The sequence below is a fragment of the Myotis nattereri genome (genome assembly GCF_964212035.1).
Source record: "Myotis nattereri genome assembly, chromosome: 9".
In the NCBI taxonomy this organism is placed as follows: Eukaryota; Metazoa; Chordata; class Mammalia; order Chiroptera; family Vespertilionidae; genus Myotis; species Myotis nattereri.
The window spans coordinates 22,975,035-22,988,684 of record NC_138084.1 but is presented as its reverse complement, the minus strand read 5'-3'; the positions used below and the strand labels follow the sequence as shown (position 1 = coordinate 22,988,684).

The window sequence follows — 13,650 nt, the reverse complement described above, 5'->3', positions numbered from 1 at the left end:
TTTGAAAAGGAGGCAGGCAAGCTAAATAGAATAATGCTCAGGAAGGTTCTTTAAAAATGGCAAACACGTTGCATGTGAAGAAGATAATCACGGTTATTAGTAGGATGGTAACCTTGTAGAGAACATGGGAACAGCAAATGGCATCACAGAGGCTTTCTATAGTTGAGATGACAAAAATTCCCCAAACTTTCATGCCCTTCCTCTGATAAAATCTTGAGTGATGACTTGCTTCTTTAACAATGAAATTATCACAAGGCAATCTACCAACACAACAAGGCAAAGAACTCCAGTTGTTAACGCCTTTGGGTGACATCTCCTAAAAAAGAACCTCTCCTCCAGAGATTATAAAATAGCATCATTCTTGCTTCACTATTTTCATATGCAGCAAGGAGAAACCACAGGCTAATGAATCAACAAGTCACTCATCAGCCTCCTTCTTTCAGCAGCATTGCTTTAAGTAATCTCTTATTTGAATTATTCAATAATTCCACCAGAAGCACCGTAAGGATTATTAGTCAATCTTTCCTACACCAGGCATGGTTGGGAGGCTTAATAGTTTGAAACTTAATGTTTTTCTATTCTATCATTTGTTCATGAAATATTTCATGAACAGTGAGGTTGAAATGAGACTTTCACTTTGAAACAAGAAGCCATTTACTGTAAGAAGAAAGCAGTTATAGGTTTATCAAGTTGATAGCATCCAAGGAGCTGTTAGTGAGACATATGCATATTAAAATATACAAATGTGGGAATTCTTGGGAAAAAGTGGCTTCCTATACATAAATTAGGTCATCACTCTGTTAAAGGCAATCTATTGGAAAAGTTGTTTGTTTTTTTAAAAAAATTCAATCTTCCAGTTTGAAAACGAACAGATTTCTTTCTAACAATTCCCCAGTGTGGAACAGTCATTCCATACCGACATGTCTTAATCTGGGGCAGAATCCACGTGATTAGCTTGACCTGGGTACTTGTTATGAGCCACTCCAATTGCCAAGTGCTTTCATTCCTCAGATGATCACGTTGAGCCAGAGCATAATAGCAGCTTACCTCTTCAAAGATCAGGGCCTTTATTCTTATATGCTTTGTCTTTGGTTGACTTGAACAATCTGGGGAAATAATATTTATTCTAATGGAATTTCATTTGATCAATTCATTCAGGTGCAACAAGCCATGTCCTAACACTGCTTCTGGATTAAAATAGGAGAGAGAAGCAGGGGGACATAAGCAGTTCTTAGTAGCCAAAGAGGCTTGTGCTAAAACACCTAATTGAAAATCATGCATTTAAGTGACTGTATTATGTGGTTTTTAAAAATTTTGTGGAGAGGTTTTCTAACAAATTGTTGACTTAGCACCCCTAATATGAGCAGCACCAGATATCTGTGAGATAATATCAAAAGCTGTGGAAGTACCACATAGTAAGTCCTCACTTACTGTCATTGACAGGTTCTTAGAAACTGTGACTCTAGGAAAAATGACATGTAATGAATTATCAATTTTGCCAGAGGCTAATTGATACAAATATGAGTTAAGTTCCTAGAGCATATTTTTTGGTCACAAAAACATTGCCAAACTCCTAAACAAAGACCCCAAACAGTTCTAATATTAAACATTTAAATGCAAGTGAGCGATACATATATTTAAGAAAGATGAATAAAGCAAGTAAGGTAAGTATTTCCTAACCCGGTTATTCCAGCCATATGTGGCTGCAACCTGTCCCAACAGCTCAGGGCAAAAAGCAGGCTCCTACCTTCCACCTCAGGCACCACTAACATCCACCCAACATCACTCAGACCGAGACACACCAATTCGCCTCACAAGCACATCTTTGGGATGTGGGAGGAAACTGGAGAGCCCAGAGAAAGCCCACACAGACATCAGGAGAATGAGCACACTCCACATAGACAGTGGTCCCTGCCAGCAATAACTTTTTTCTCATCAACTTTATAATGAAATGACGTTGAACAAAACAACATTATTCTATGTATATTGCTGTACATTGATTGCAGGAGCACAGCGAGGTTGCTAAACTGTCAAATGCAGCAGTGTCTTTGGGTGTCATTTGCCTCCTCTCATCATGTAGCTCCTTGATGTTTAGGGGGCAGTTGTGCTGATATGTAAATTGCTTGAAAATACCTAAAAGTAAGAGGGTGGGACTGGAGCAGTCCCTGCTGGCAAATATAGCAGAGTGGTAACTGTACTGCCACCAAAGGCTGTGTGTGTGTGTGTGTGTGTGTGTGTGTGTGTGTGTGTGTGTGTAGGTGTCGTGGAAGGGAATAGCCGCTTTTGTCTTTTTGTTGTTGTTAATCCTCACCTGAGGATTATTTTTTCACTGCTTTTCAGAGAGAATGGAAGGGAGGGAGGAATGAGGGGAGAGAGACAAACATCAATGTGAGAGAGACACATCGATTGGTTGTCTCCCACACATGCCTCAACTGGGGGTGGGGGTGGGGAGCAAAACCCCCCAACAGAGGCACATGCCCTTGACTGGATATGGAACCCGTGACCCTTTGGTGCATGGGCCAGCACTCTAACCACTTAGTCGCACCAGCCAGGGCTTGTCTTAAAATTAACCTCTCAAGACAATGCCCTGGAGAAGCAGAGGGACCTCAACAAGAATATGTGCACTTACAGAAGCTGATGAGGAAATCACAATCAGGGAGGCTGAGGAGGCATAATCTAGAAGAAGGCAAATGTGGGTGGAAGTACCTAAATTCTAAAGAGCATTCTGAAAAACCTATATAAGCAACTCAAACAACAACATCAAAAAGTATTGACTGTGTTGCTTTCATCTTCAAAAAATACCAGTATCATATGTCTAAAGCATGGCCAGGTTAGGACCACAACTTTTCCCTTTAATCATATCCTTCTCTAACCCAACACTGACAGTATCAGAAATAGCTGTTAGAAAGATGGGCAGTCAGACATGAAGCATGGGAAAAAATAAAACAAATTACTTTCCACTAGCCCATTGCAGGCTTTCACACCTGAATCAGCTCAAACATGGAGCCGCTTTAAATTTGGACTGGACACTTCATTATTTAATCGTCACTGGGAAGGCTTTTGGATCTGCCCAAGTCTTTGTCTGGATGTAGAGAAGAGCAAGTCCATAGAGTAAGTTTAATGGTGAGAGAAAAGAAAAAAGTCAAAGTTAATGCGAATCTGTCCTGTCAGATCGAGCCCATTCAATAAACCTATTACACACAGAATAATAGCTCTCGACTGTAACAGTGACTGACTGACTGACTGACTGACTGACTGACTGACTGACTGACTGAATGAATGAATGAATGAATGAATACTTTAAGACATAAGAAGTAGTTTCTTGAAAACTAGCTCTGGATTAGCATAATCATAGGAAGAAGCAATGCTGCTTTAGGGGTTGTCTGAATTAGAATTGGCTTCACCATGTCTCTTTCTTCTCCTCTGGTTTCTCTTCCCCCCTCTGTTGTCTTTTTATTCACTTAGAGCCCCTATTCTTATAATTCCATCTCCAGGGAGAAAAGGGAACTTAGGACAAATCCCAAAGGGAGACTACCATGGCTTGTTTCTGGTCATGTACCCACAATTAGACATATCTCTATGGTGACAGGGGATGATACATGGAGATTGCTAAACCTACCAGGGAACACTTGGGTGTGAGGGAGAAATTGCTCCCTAAAGAAAATGGGGCATGGGAGACTGATTCTGGAAAGATAAAAAAAATTGTCCTCTAAAAATGGACTGCTAAAGTGCTCCATTCACTGGTGAGAGGGCTGACAAGTACATGCATGAGCGCTGAGAGTTGGCAGTTTTTGTCAGTGATTGTGATCACGTACTGACAGCCACAGTTCAGAAGGTCCGGGGGGGAAAGACTAATTAAAAATGCTTTGAGCCCTAACCGGTTTTGCTCAGTGGATAGAGCATCGGCCTGCGGATTGAAGGGTCCCAGGTTCGATTCCAGTCAAGGGCATGTACATTGGTTGCGGGCACATCCCCAGTCGGGGGTGTGCAGGAGGCAGCTGATCAATGTTTCTCTCTCATCAATGTTTCTAACTCTCTATCCCTTTCCCTTCCTTTAACAACAACAACAAAAAAAAAAGAAAGAAAGAAAGAAAGAAAGAAAGAAAGAAAGAAAGAAAGAGAGAAAGAAAGAAAGAAAAAAAAATGCTTTGAAACAAGCAGGCAAGTAACATTCCATAACAGTATTTCAGGTAAGGAAATGATGCTCATTTGTCAGAAACTCTCCTCACTGATATGAGTGACAAGTTCATCAGCCAATTCTAAGGAGACATTTTGTTTATAAGATTACACCTATTAATTTTGAGATTTCCAACTGCATACATTCTGTATAGAACACGACACGTACATTAAGGGCATTTTAGAACACAGAAGTTCTCAAATATTGTATGAAGCATTTGTTTTCAGTTGGCTTGTGTCTGCAGAGCTAGACTTTTATAGCCAGTTTCCACAAGAATGTAGTTTTCCAACAATTTAAACAAGTTTTCACAATACAATGAGTGGTATCCTAGGTATGTCTTCATGATCCAAAAACTTGTCTTACCATAAATATGCAAATAGTATTATTAAAATAATTTTCTTCTGTTATTATTATAAAAATGAACTCATTTTTGTAATGGAGTTTATAAAATTCATTTTAAAACGTTTAAAAATCTGCCTGGCTGGTGTGGCTCAGTGGTTGAGTATCCATCTATGAACCAGGGTGTCACGGTTTGATTCTCCATCAGGCACATGCTAAGTTGTGGGTTTAATCACTAGTGTGGGTCCTGCAAGAGGCAGCCTATCAATGATTCTCTCTCATCTTTGATATTTCTATCTCTCTCTGCCTCTCCTTTTCTCTCTAAAATCAATAAAAAAATCATTTAAAATTACAGAAGTTACCCATAGTTTTTAATATTAATATTTTTTCTTAAAAATTATTTTCTATGTATTGATTGTATAACCAATTACCTATAGTTCACTACTTTTTTCAAAACACTTTTAGTTAATACCATTGGTTTTTTCAATTATACTAGAGGCCTGGTGCATGAAAATTCATGCACTGGAGGGGGTTCCCTCTGCCTGGCCTGCCCCCTCTCACAGTCCAGGAGCCCTCAGGGGCGGGAGGCGACCTGGCAATCAGGGGAAGGTGACACCCCATCACACCTTTGCTGCTGCCACTGCCGGCAGCACAAGCCTCGGCCAGCCCTGGTTACCTGTGCCTTGGGCCTGCCTTGGGTGGCTGGGGGCTGAAGGGACTTGGGGACTCTGGAAGCAGGCGCATGGAGCTGCTGGGCCCACCTGGGGCAGGCCTGGCCTTGCCTCATGCCTGCCACCCTGGCAGGGCTGCAGTGACTGGGCGCTGCCATCTTGTGACTGTGGATGCTGCCATCTTTGTGATGGTGTGGCAGTCAATTTGCATATTCCGCCTTATTGGCTGTGGGTGCCACCATCTTTGTGATGGTGTGAGGGTCAATTAGCATATTCCCTCTTTATTAGATAGGATTGTATTTTCCCCCTTAATTTTAAATAAAATGTTGCATTTATTAATTTTTCTTCTTGTTTAATTATATGTTTAAAGTGGCATGTTTTATCTGATTATTTATATATTCTTCTATAATAGGAGCTTCTGTCCTCTGCACACTTACAGAATTCTTTTATTTTGAAGTTTCTTTTTATTTGAAGTTTAAGAACCTGAGGATATATTTTACTCATTTTCTACACTTGTTTGATTCTTTTCTGGAAATCAGTGAGTCTTTTTATTTTCTAGGTTTTTGTCTTTTTTTTAATTTATTTGGAGAAACTGTGTATAAATTTGGACATTTTCTGTGTTTCATTTGGTTGGTTCTCATTAATTATATTTTGGATCTCTATTGTCTGTCCAGTTCTTTCTTTATTTTTTAAAAATTATTTTTATCTATCATGCTTAAAGTCAAATTCCAATTTCTGAACTGCTGTTTTTATATGTTGCTGTTTCTAATTTAACTTGAAATTCTTTAGTGTCATTAATTTTCTCTTAAATTTCTTACTTTAGATGGAAAATCCGCTACTAATTTTCTTCAACTTTATCCTTATCTACTGACTGTCTTATGCATGCTTTAGTCCTGTTCTCTTTTCTTAATAGGTTTAATGCCACCCTTTTGCTTGGCAGGTGAACAATTTAGGGCCACAGAAGTTGGATGACTTTTCAAAAGTTACAGTGAGATAGATTATTCTACACATCTCTCCATGTTGCTTTCCCTGAGACTATGGGCCTATAATTTTTGAAAATTCAAAAATAAAAACACAATTTAAACAGGGAATTATAAATAAATATGTTCATGGTAAGTGTTAGTATACCACCAAATTGTGTGTGTGTTGGGGTGGGGGAGGGTGGTGATGGGTGAAAAGGTGAAAGGATTAAGAACCACAAATTGTCAGTTATTAAAATAGTCATTGGGATATAAAGCATAGGGATATAGTCAGTAATATTGTAATAACTATGTATGATGTCAGATGAATACTAGCTTTATCCAGATGATCACTTCATAAGGTATGTAAATATCTAACTACTATGTTATATATCTGAAACTACTATAGCATTGTATGTCAATTGCAACTGAAGAATACATTTTTAAAAAGGACTTAGTATAACATAAGCAAAACACCAGACACAGAAAGAGAAATACTGTATGGTTTTACTTATATGTGGAATCTAAGAAAGTCAAACTCATAGAACCAGAGAGTAGAATGGTGGTGCAGGGGCTGGAGAGGTCGGGGAAGTGGGAGACATTGATCAAAGGGCACAAGCTTTCAGTTATAAGATGAATTAGTTCTGGAGATCTATTGTGTAGCAGGTTGACTATGGTTAGTAGTACTATATTGTATACTTGAAATTAAGTGTTCTCACCACACATAAGAAAGGTAATTATGTAAGAAGATGGATGTATTAATTGACTTGGCTGTGGTAACTATTCCACAATGTATATGTACATTAAATCATCCTGTTGTACACATTTAAAAAAAAAAGAGTTAGTAGAGCATAATGGTAAAGAATAGAGACCTTGGGGCCATAGTACCTGGGTTGGAATCCCAACTCCTCCATTTCTAAGGGTGTGACTGTAAAACCTACTTATCTGCCCTGGGCACAAGTGTATTCATCTGTAAAAATGGGTAACAACACCAGTGTTTACCTCAAGGGTTGTTGTAAGGATTAATTGGGTTAATACTTGTAAAACCCTTAGAAGTGTCTTGTCTTGTGAATCTTCAGTAGGTGTGAGCACAGCATTGCTCTTGTTATAATATTGAAGCATGGCTCTCTGGGCCATGGGGGGTGATCACTGTGATACAGTGAATGATGAGGGTGGAGACTGGCACCCAGAGAGCTGCATGAAGACACTGGGAGAACAAAAGGAAGAAAGAAGTGTGCTGCCTCACCCAGGACCTTTGATTGTACCCAGCTTGTTACAGAAACGAGGTTACATTTTGTTTCTCTCAGTTACATGCTTATGTTATACTAGAAACCCAGCGTGTGAAATTGCGTGGCCCCGCCCACCCACGTGCACCTCGCCCACCCACACAGGTCTTCGGTGGTTACAGCATTAGGGCCACAGGCCTTTTATAATATAGATAAGCATTTAATTAAACAGCATACAATGCTATGGGAAACGATTAGGCACATTATAGAGGTCAGAGCACAGGCAGGAATGAGATGGCTCATTCAGAACAGATTACTGAAGAGAAAGGATTGTTTACAAAGGTGTGGGCAGGGCAAAGGAAATCAAATTAGGGATAATAGATAGTGGCAGATTAACAACATCTGGAAGTCACTACTACTGCTGATGCAAGGAGAGGTAGGGGGACTGGAGGAAGGTGGGGCCTGCTGCTCTAAGGAAGGGTTGCTCCATGGGAGCTATGTCCCTCTCTTGAAGAAAGGCAGCCTGTATCAGCCTGAGCCAGGACAGGAAGGAAGCCAAGAAAATAAATACCCCCACTTTTCGATGTACATGAATGGTGATATTACTTATCACCTTTTGTTTGGCATTCAAGCCCTAAACCACATAACTTTAAATACTTAGAGCTCTGAGGTAGATGCTATATGCTGGCTCAGTCAGCCCCTATTCCATCTGCCTTTCAGGATGCTTCCCTTTAATTCAGAGGCTGACTGGCTATCAACACATTTCCTAGACTTACTGTAACTACTCTTCTGGCTGCAAAACACTTTCTACTGATGAGATGCACATGTGCCAGATTTGGAACGTAGATTATTGCAAAGGTTGTCATCCTGCCACTGCTGGTTGTGCAGGCAATCGAAGTGGCTGGGAATGAATGCTCAGAGGAAATTACAGAGCACAGACTCTACTGTGTAAGGTCTCTTCACAAAGTCTGGGGGTTCAAAGGCAGTCAAGTGGTGGTACCCGCAGTGATGGCAGCATTTCAGTTTTCCCAAGGCAGTGTGTTCTTGAACTTTATGTATACTACCCAAGATTCCTGCTACTTCAGCCCTCTCAATAATTTTGTAAGCACATATTTATCTACATTAGATCCTTTGCTGCTTAAAGAACTGGAGTGGGCTCTGTTTTCTGCATGATCTGTGCCTAATATAAGCCCCACTATTCCTACTCTTTAGTACACACTCTGCACTTGATTGTTGTGATTCACTGCTGGATCAAATGGACCTTGAGATTCCCTGATTCTAAGGTCTTTGCTTGAACCAACCTTCTTTTCTGAAAATCTGACTTTTAGGCAATGCAGTCTCACTCATTATTCTTCTGTAGGTTGAACAAAAACTCTCATGGGATCTGTTTCCTCTCCTCCCCTCCCCTACCTTCCTCCTTTCTCCTTCTCCTCATCCTCTTCCTCCCAGACAAAATGAGTGATAATTGAGGATGGCTAAAGATCACATCAGAGGTTGCTTACTGTCACTTGAGCTTCATTTTAGCCATACATCCATAAGGCACAAAGACAACCCCCACAGATTTCCCCCTGAGTGGAGACTGCATTTACAACACATGTTCATCACGTCTTGAAAACACTCATATCACAACTGAGGAACATGGCAGGAGAGCCAAATAGAGCATTTTGGGTGTGCAGCAATCATCTCTCCATTCCATGGTAAAATTAGAAGAAGAAAAAAAGAATCTGTAATGTAATACTTTGAGAAGACACTTAGTTCCTTGTCAGAACATGCCAAAACAGCTGCACAAATGGGAAGTGTACAGACGTTTGGCACAGAACAGGTCTAGGATCCAGATGTTCAACCAGAGTTAGTACCTTGTATTCCAGGTGTTTCAGCACCATATGGAACACACTTTTACACATTTCCTTTCCCCCTCAGTGGTAACTTTCATTTTTCTTTCTCGTTTATGATTCTCAGGATTGAATCTTTTATTTTATTCAGTCTGCAATGGATCATTAGTTAGTTCATACTTGTTCTCTAACCATAATGACTATTGCAGTATAACCTTATAATCATAACATCCCCTTGTTTCAAGAAAATTTGTGGTTAAATGAGCAGAAATAAAGTTTGGATTTTTTGGCTTTAAAAAATTAATTTCAATGGTAGCATTTTGGAAGAAATTTAAATAAAGTTTCAGCAAATAGCATTTACATTTTGGGGAACAGAGATTATCTATGAATTATCTGTCTTGATGTTGTCTCATTGATAAATTAAGTAGAATCTTGTTACATGGCTTAACTCAGAATCTACTAGGCACTATGCTGAAATTTAGCTTTAGGGCAGTCCCCATAGATAACATGCTGCAGACTCTCCCCTAGTGATTATGTTTTCTAAAAAGGCTACTTCGTTACCATCCCATTTTTCATTCTGGTTATTTTCATCTGGTACTGGGAATATTGCATTTTTTTTTGGTCATCAAATCATTAGATACTGATATTTCCAGGAAAGATGCATAGACAATGTACAAATGGTTGCTTCTTCAGCCACCTATTACATGAACTTCACATACTCTCTCCCCCCTCCCTCTTCTGTCTTCTTTGGTGGAATTTCAAACCCATCTGACAATAGTTTGTTGTTAAATGAATGGCTATGGCTGGTTTTATAGCCCAAATTTCCCAATGGTGCCAACAGAATAGAAGACAGACCTGTGATACTGTAATTAGAGCTGCCAATGTAGTATAGTGGAAATATTATTGAACTGGGAATTAAGAAAATGAGATTACAGTTCTGTTTTATTATTAGCAACATTAGTAACAGGAGGTATTTAGTTTATCTTGTTGAGTTTTAATTTCCTCATTTATCAAATTGGGGCTGGTCTTGAAAGAGCTGGTCTCTAACGTGCCTTCTGCTAATCATCTTCCAGTCACATGCGATGTGTCTGCCCTGGCATAAACACAGAATTCTTAGATTTGCTTTGTTAATTAATATTTCAAATAGACCATTTCTTTTAACACCTACCATTTACTTTTTCTCTATTGGACAAGGAGCTACTGCATAAACTGTTCGAACCATTTATAGAGCAGTTGCCTTATAGCAAGAATCCCAAAACAAGGCAGATTAAGACTATAGTCAGAGCACAAAGACCAACACATGAAGATCACACAAATATGAAAAATCTAATTTAGCTGATAGTGAATTTAAAATGCTGGTTATGCTTTGAGGAAGTGTGATAAATATCACTCTGTATAGGACTACTTATACATAACTTAAAAATTATACATTTTTGTACATTGTAAAGTACTTTAAATGATAAAGTATCTATTTTTTACATTTAGAAATGAGTCTATTAACCAAATCAAATAAAGCAACAGTTTAATTCCTCATTTGTTAAAGAAAAAAAAAAAGACTCTGAGAGGTAAAGAGATAAGGAAGAGGCAAATGAGGAAAATCAGTAAATTCCAATGTGGTTTAGCATAAGGGAAAATTTAGATTTTCCCACACGCACATATTAATTCACAGAGATGGTGAGTTTTAGAGCATCACTGAATGCCATCACCCTTTGAAATGTCAATCTACCAATATTCACAGCTCATTAGCTGAATTAGTTCTTGACCTTTGGAGGCCTTCTCTTTAGCAGGCACAAGTCAACAGAGGAAAACTCTACTGGAGATACAGCAACTATGAAACATCAGCTACTGGGACCAAAGTACACACGAAAATGTGAAATTACACACACACATCTCATACACACATTGTGGGACATCTGGGAAAGGTAAATAAAAGTTTTACAGAAACTATCCCTAGATTATGGGTAATTTTTATAAGATGCTTATCTTTCTTAACTTTCTAAGAGAAATGCGAATAGCCCTGGCCAGTGTGGCTCAGTTTATAGGGTGTCGTCCTGTGGACTGAAAGGTTGCCAGTTCGATTCCAGGTCAGAACACATACCCAGGTTGTGGGCTGGATCCCTGGTAGGGGGTGTGCAGGAGACGGTCCATTGATGTTTCTCATATTGATGTTTCTTTCTCTCCCTCCCTCTCTCTCTCTAAAAATAAAAAAGTAAAATTAAAAGAAATGTGAATAGGTTTTTTTTTAAAGCCATTTGAAAACAATAATTTATTGCCTTTTCCTCCAAAGCTTTGTGAATTTACCAAAAAAAAAATATCAAAGTTTACAGACTGCTTATTTAAGAACTAGGGGCCCAGTGCATGAAATTCGTGAACTGGGTGTGTGTGTGGGGGGGGAGTGTCCTTCAGCCCAGCCTGCCCCCTCTCAGATACTGGGAGCCCTCAGGCGTTGACCCCCATCACCCTCCGATCACCTGATCGGCCCCTTGCCCAGGCCTGACGCCTCCGCCAGAGGTGTCAGGCTTGGACAGGGGACCCCCATCTCCCCCCGATCACTGGCTCTGGCCCCCGCCCAGGCCTGAGGCCTCTGGCCCAGGAATCATGCCTGGGCAGGGGACCCCCATCTCCCTCTGATCTCTTGCTTCACCCCCCGCCCAAGCCTGACGTCTCTGACCCAGGCTTCAGGCCTGGGCAAGGGGACCATCATATCCCCCCAATCCCCGGCTCCGCCCCCCACCCAGGCCTGATGCCTCAGCCAGAGGAGTTGACCCTCATCACCCTCCGATCACCAATCACCGGATCGGCCCCTTGACCAGGCCTGAGGCCTCCGGCAGAGGTGTCAGGCCTGGGCAGGGGACCCCCAGCTCCCCGCGGTTGCAGGCTCCGCCCCTGCCCAGGCCTAACGCCTCTGGCCTAGGCGTCCGGCCCGGGCAGCGGGGACCTGCAGTGGCAACGGGGGGCGCTGCGATCGTGGGCTTTGCTTTAGGCCCAGGAAAGGGACCCCTAGCTCCTGGGACTGCCAGCTTCGACCTTGCCCAGCTCCCATCTCTGGCTCCACCCCTACTTCCTGCTATCACTGGCCAGGGCGGCAAAGGCGCCTGATTCTCCAATCATGGCTGGGGGGCAGGGCAAAGGCGGCCCCAGGGCCGCCTTTGCCCTGCCCCCCAGCTCTTAGCTCCACCCTGGGTTTCAGATCACTGTCAGTGGCAGGGGGCTTCTTCCTGCTTTCCCTTTCACCTCCCTGCATTGTGCCTACATATGCAAATTAGCCACCATCTTGTTGGCAGTTAACTGCCAATCTTAGTTGGCAGTTAATTCGCATATAGCCCTGATTAGCCAATGAAAACGGTATCGCCGTACGCCAATTACCATTTTTCACTTTTATTAGTGTAGATGAATATACAAGAGGTGAGAACCTGGGCCACCGTAGTCACAGGGTGTTTACCAGATATGCACTGACATCTGAAACAAGCCTTCCTCTCCCCCTAGATGTGTTTTATTACCTTCAGAGATGATGCATCCTTCACATACCATCTCACATGATATACCTGAGTCATTAGTCAAAGTCACTGGAATAGTACAGAGGCTTTTTTTGTTTTTCTGCCCTCCTGCTATATCATGAAATTTCAGTTCATTTCGGAAAAATAAATTGGTCAACAAATTCATTTTGTTCTGCTTCCACTTTACACAAAGCTTCATATTCAACCCGATACCTTTCGAGCTGCATTTTCTTTTCTGCTATTAGTACTTGGAGTTGCCTCTGTTGGGCTTCTCTCTGTTTTATGATAGATTTGAGCAAATTGCAAGCACCAGTGGCCTTCATCTTCTCATTTTCTGCTTCTTTTGCAAGTTGGTCAACAAGCTCAAGTAAACCACCAACTATTTTCTGAAATTGGCCAATTTTGTCCACTAAGTCCTTGCTCTCTTCCTTGAGCTCTATGGTCTGCTGGGTAACCTCTGGGTCCAACACCTGAAGCTTGTTCAGCTCATCAAAGTGCAAGCCAGCACCCAGGATGTCCTTGGCCATAGCTTCTGACCCCGCAGTGGTGGCGGGCAGCAGCCCAGGCTGAGGTTGGCATATAGCTTCTCTCTCAATCCACAGCAGCAGTACCTGGCCTGCCAGCCTCAGCCACTGCCACGGCTACAGGACCTGTATGCGCACAACATCACTCATGAATATATCTTGAAGAAAAATAATTAACACTGCCTTTTTATGAGGAAATACAGTTAATTAATTGTTACAGTTGAAAATAAAACTTTAAAAAAAACTAAAGTGTGAAAACTAATAAACTATGATAGTATGTTTAAAGTACCATCTGGATATGAAATAAAGTAATTGTCAGGAAAAGATGATAGAGGATACTAAAAGGAGGCAAAAATTGATGAGATAGGATATATGCATGCTGCCAAAATATCACCACACAGATTACTTTAATAATTGCAATGGAG

General features: G+C 41.0%; 1 protein-coding gene across 1 annotated transcript; it reads right to left on the bottom strand.

Moving 5' to 3' along the window:
* Positions 1 to 12,828: 12,828 nt before the first annotated feature.
* LOC308524968 (intraflagellar transport protein 20 homolog) lies at positions 12,829 to 13,228 on the bottom strand (the record flags this gene model as incomplete). Its single annotated transcript, XM_081099626.1, has 1 exon — positions 12,829 to 13,228. The coding sequence occupies one exon, from the start codon at positions 13,226 to 13,228 to the stop codon at positions 12,833 to 12,835; it is 396 nt and encodes a 131-aa protein (XP_080955752.1). The 3' UTR covers positions 12,829 to 12,832.
* Positions 13,229 to 13,650: the final 422 nt, after the last annotated feature.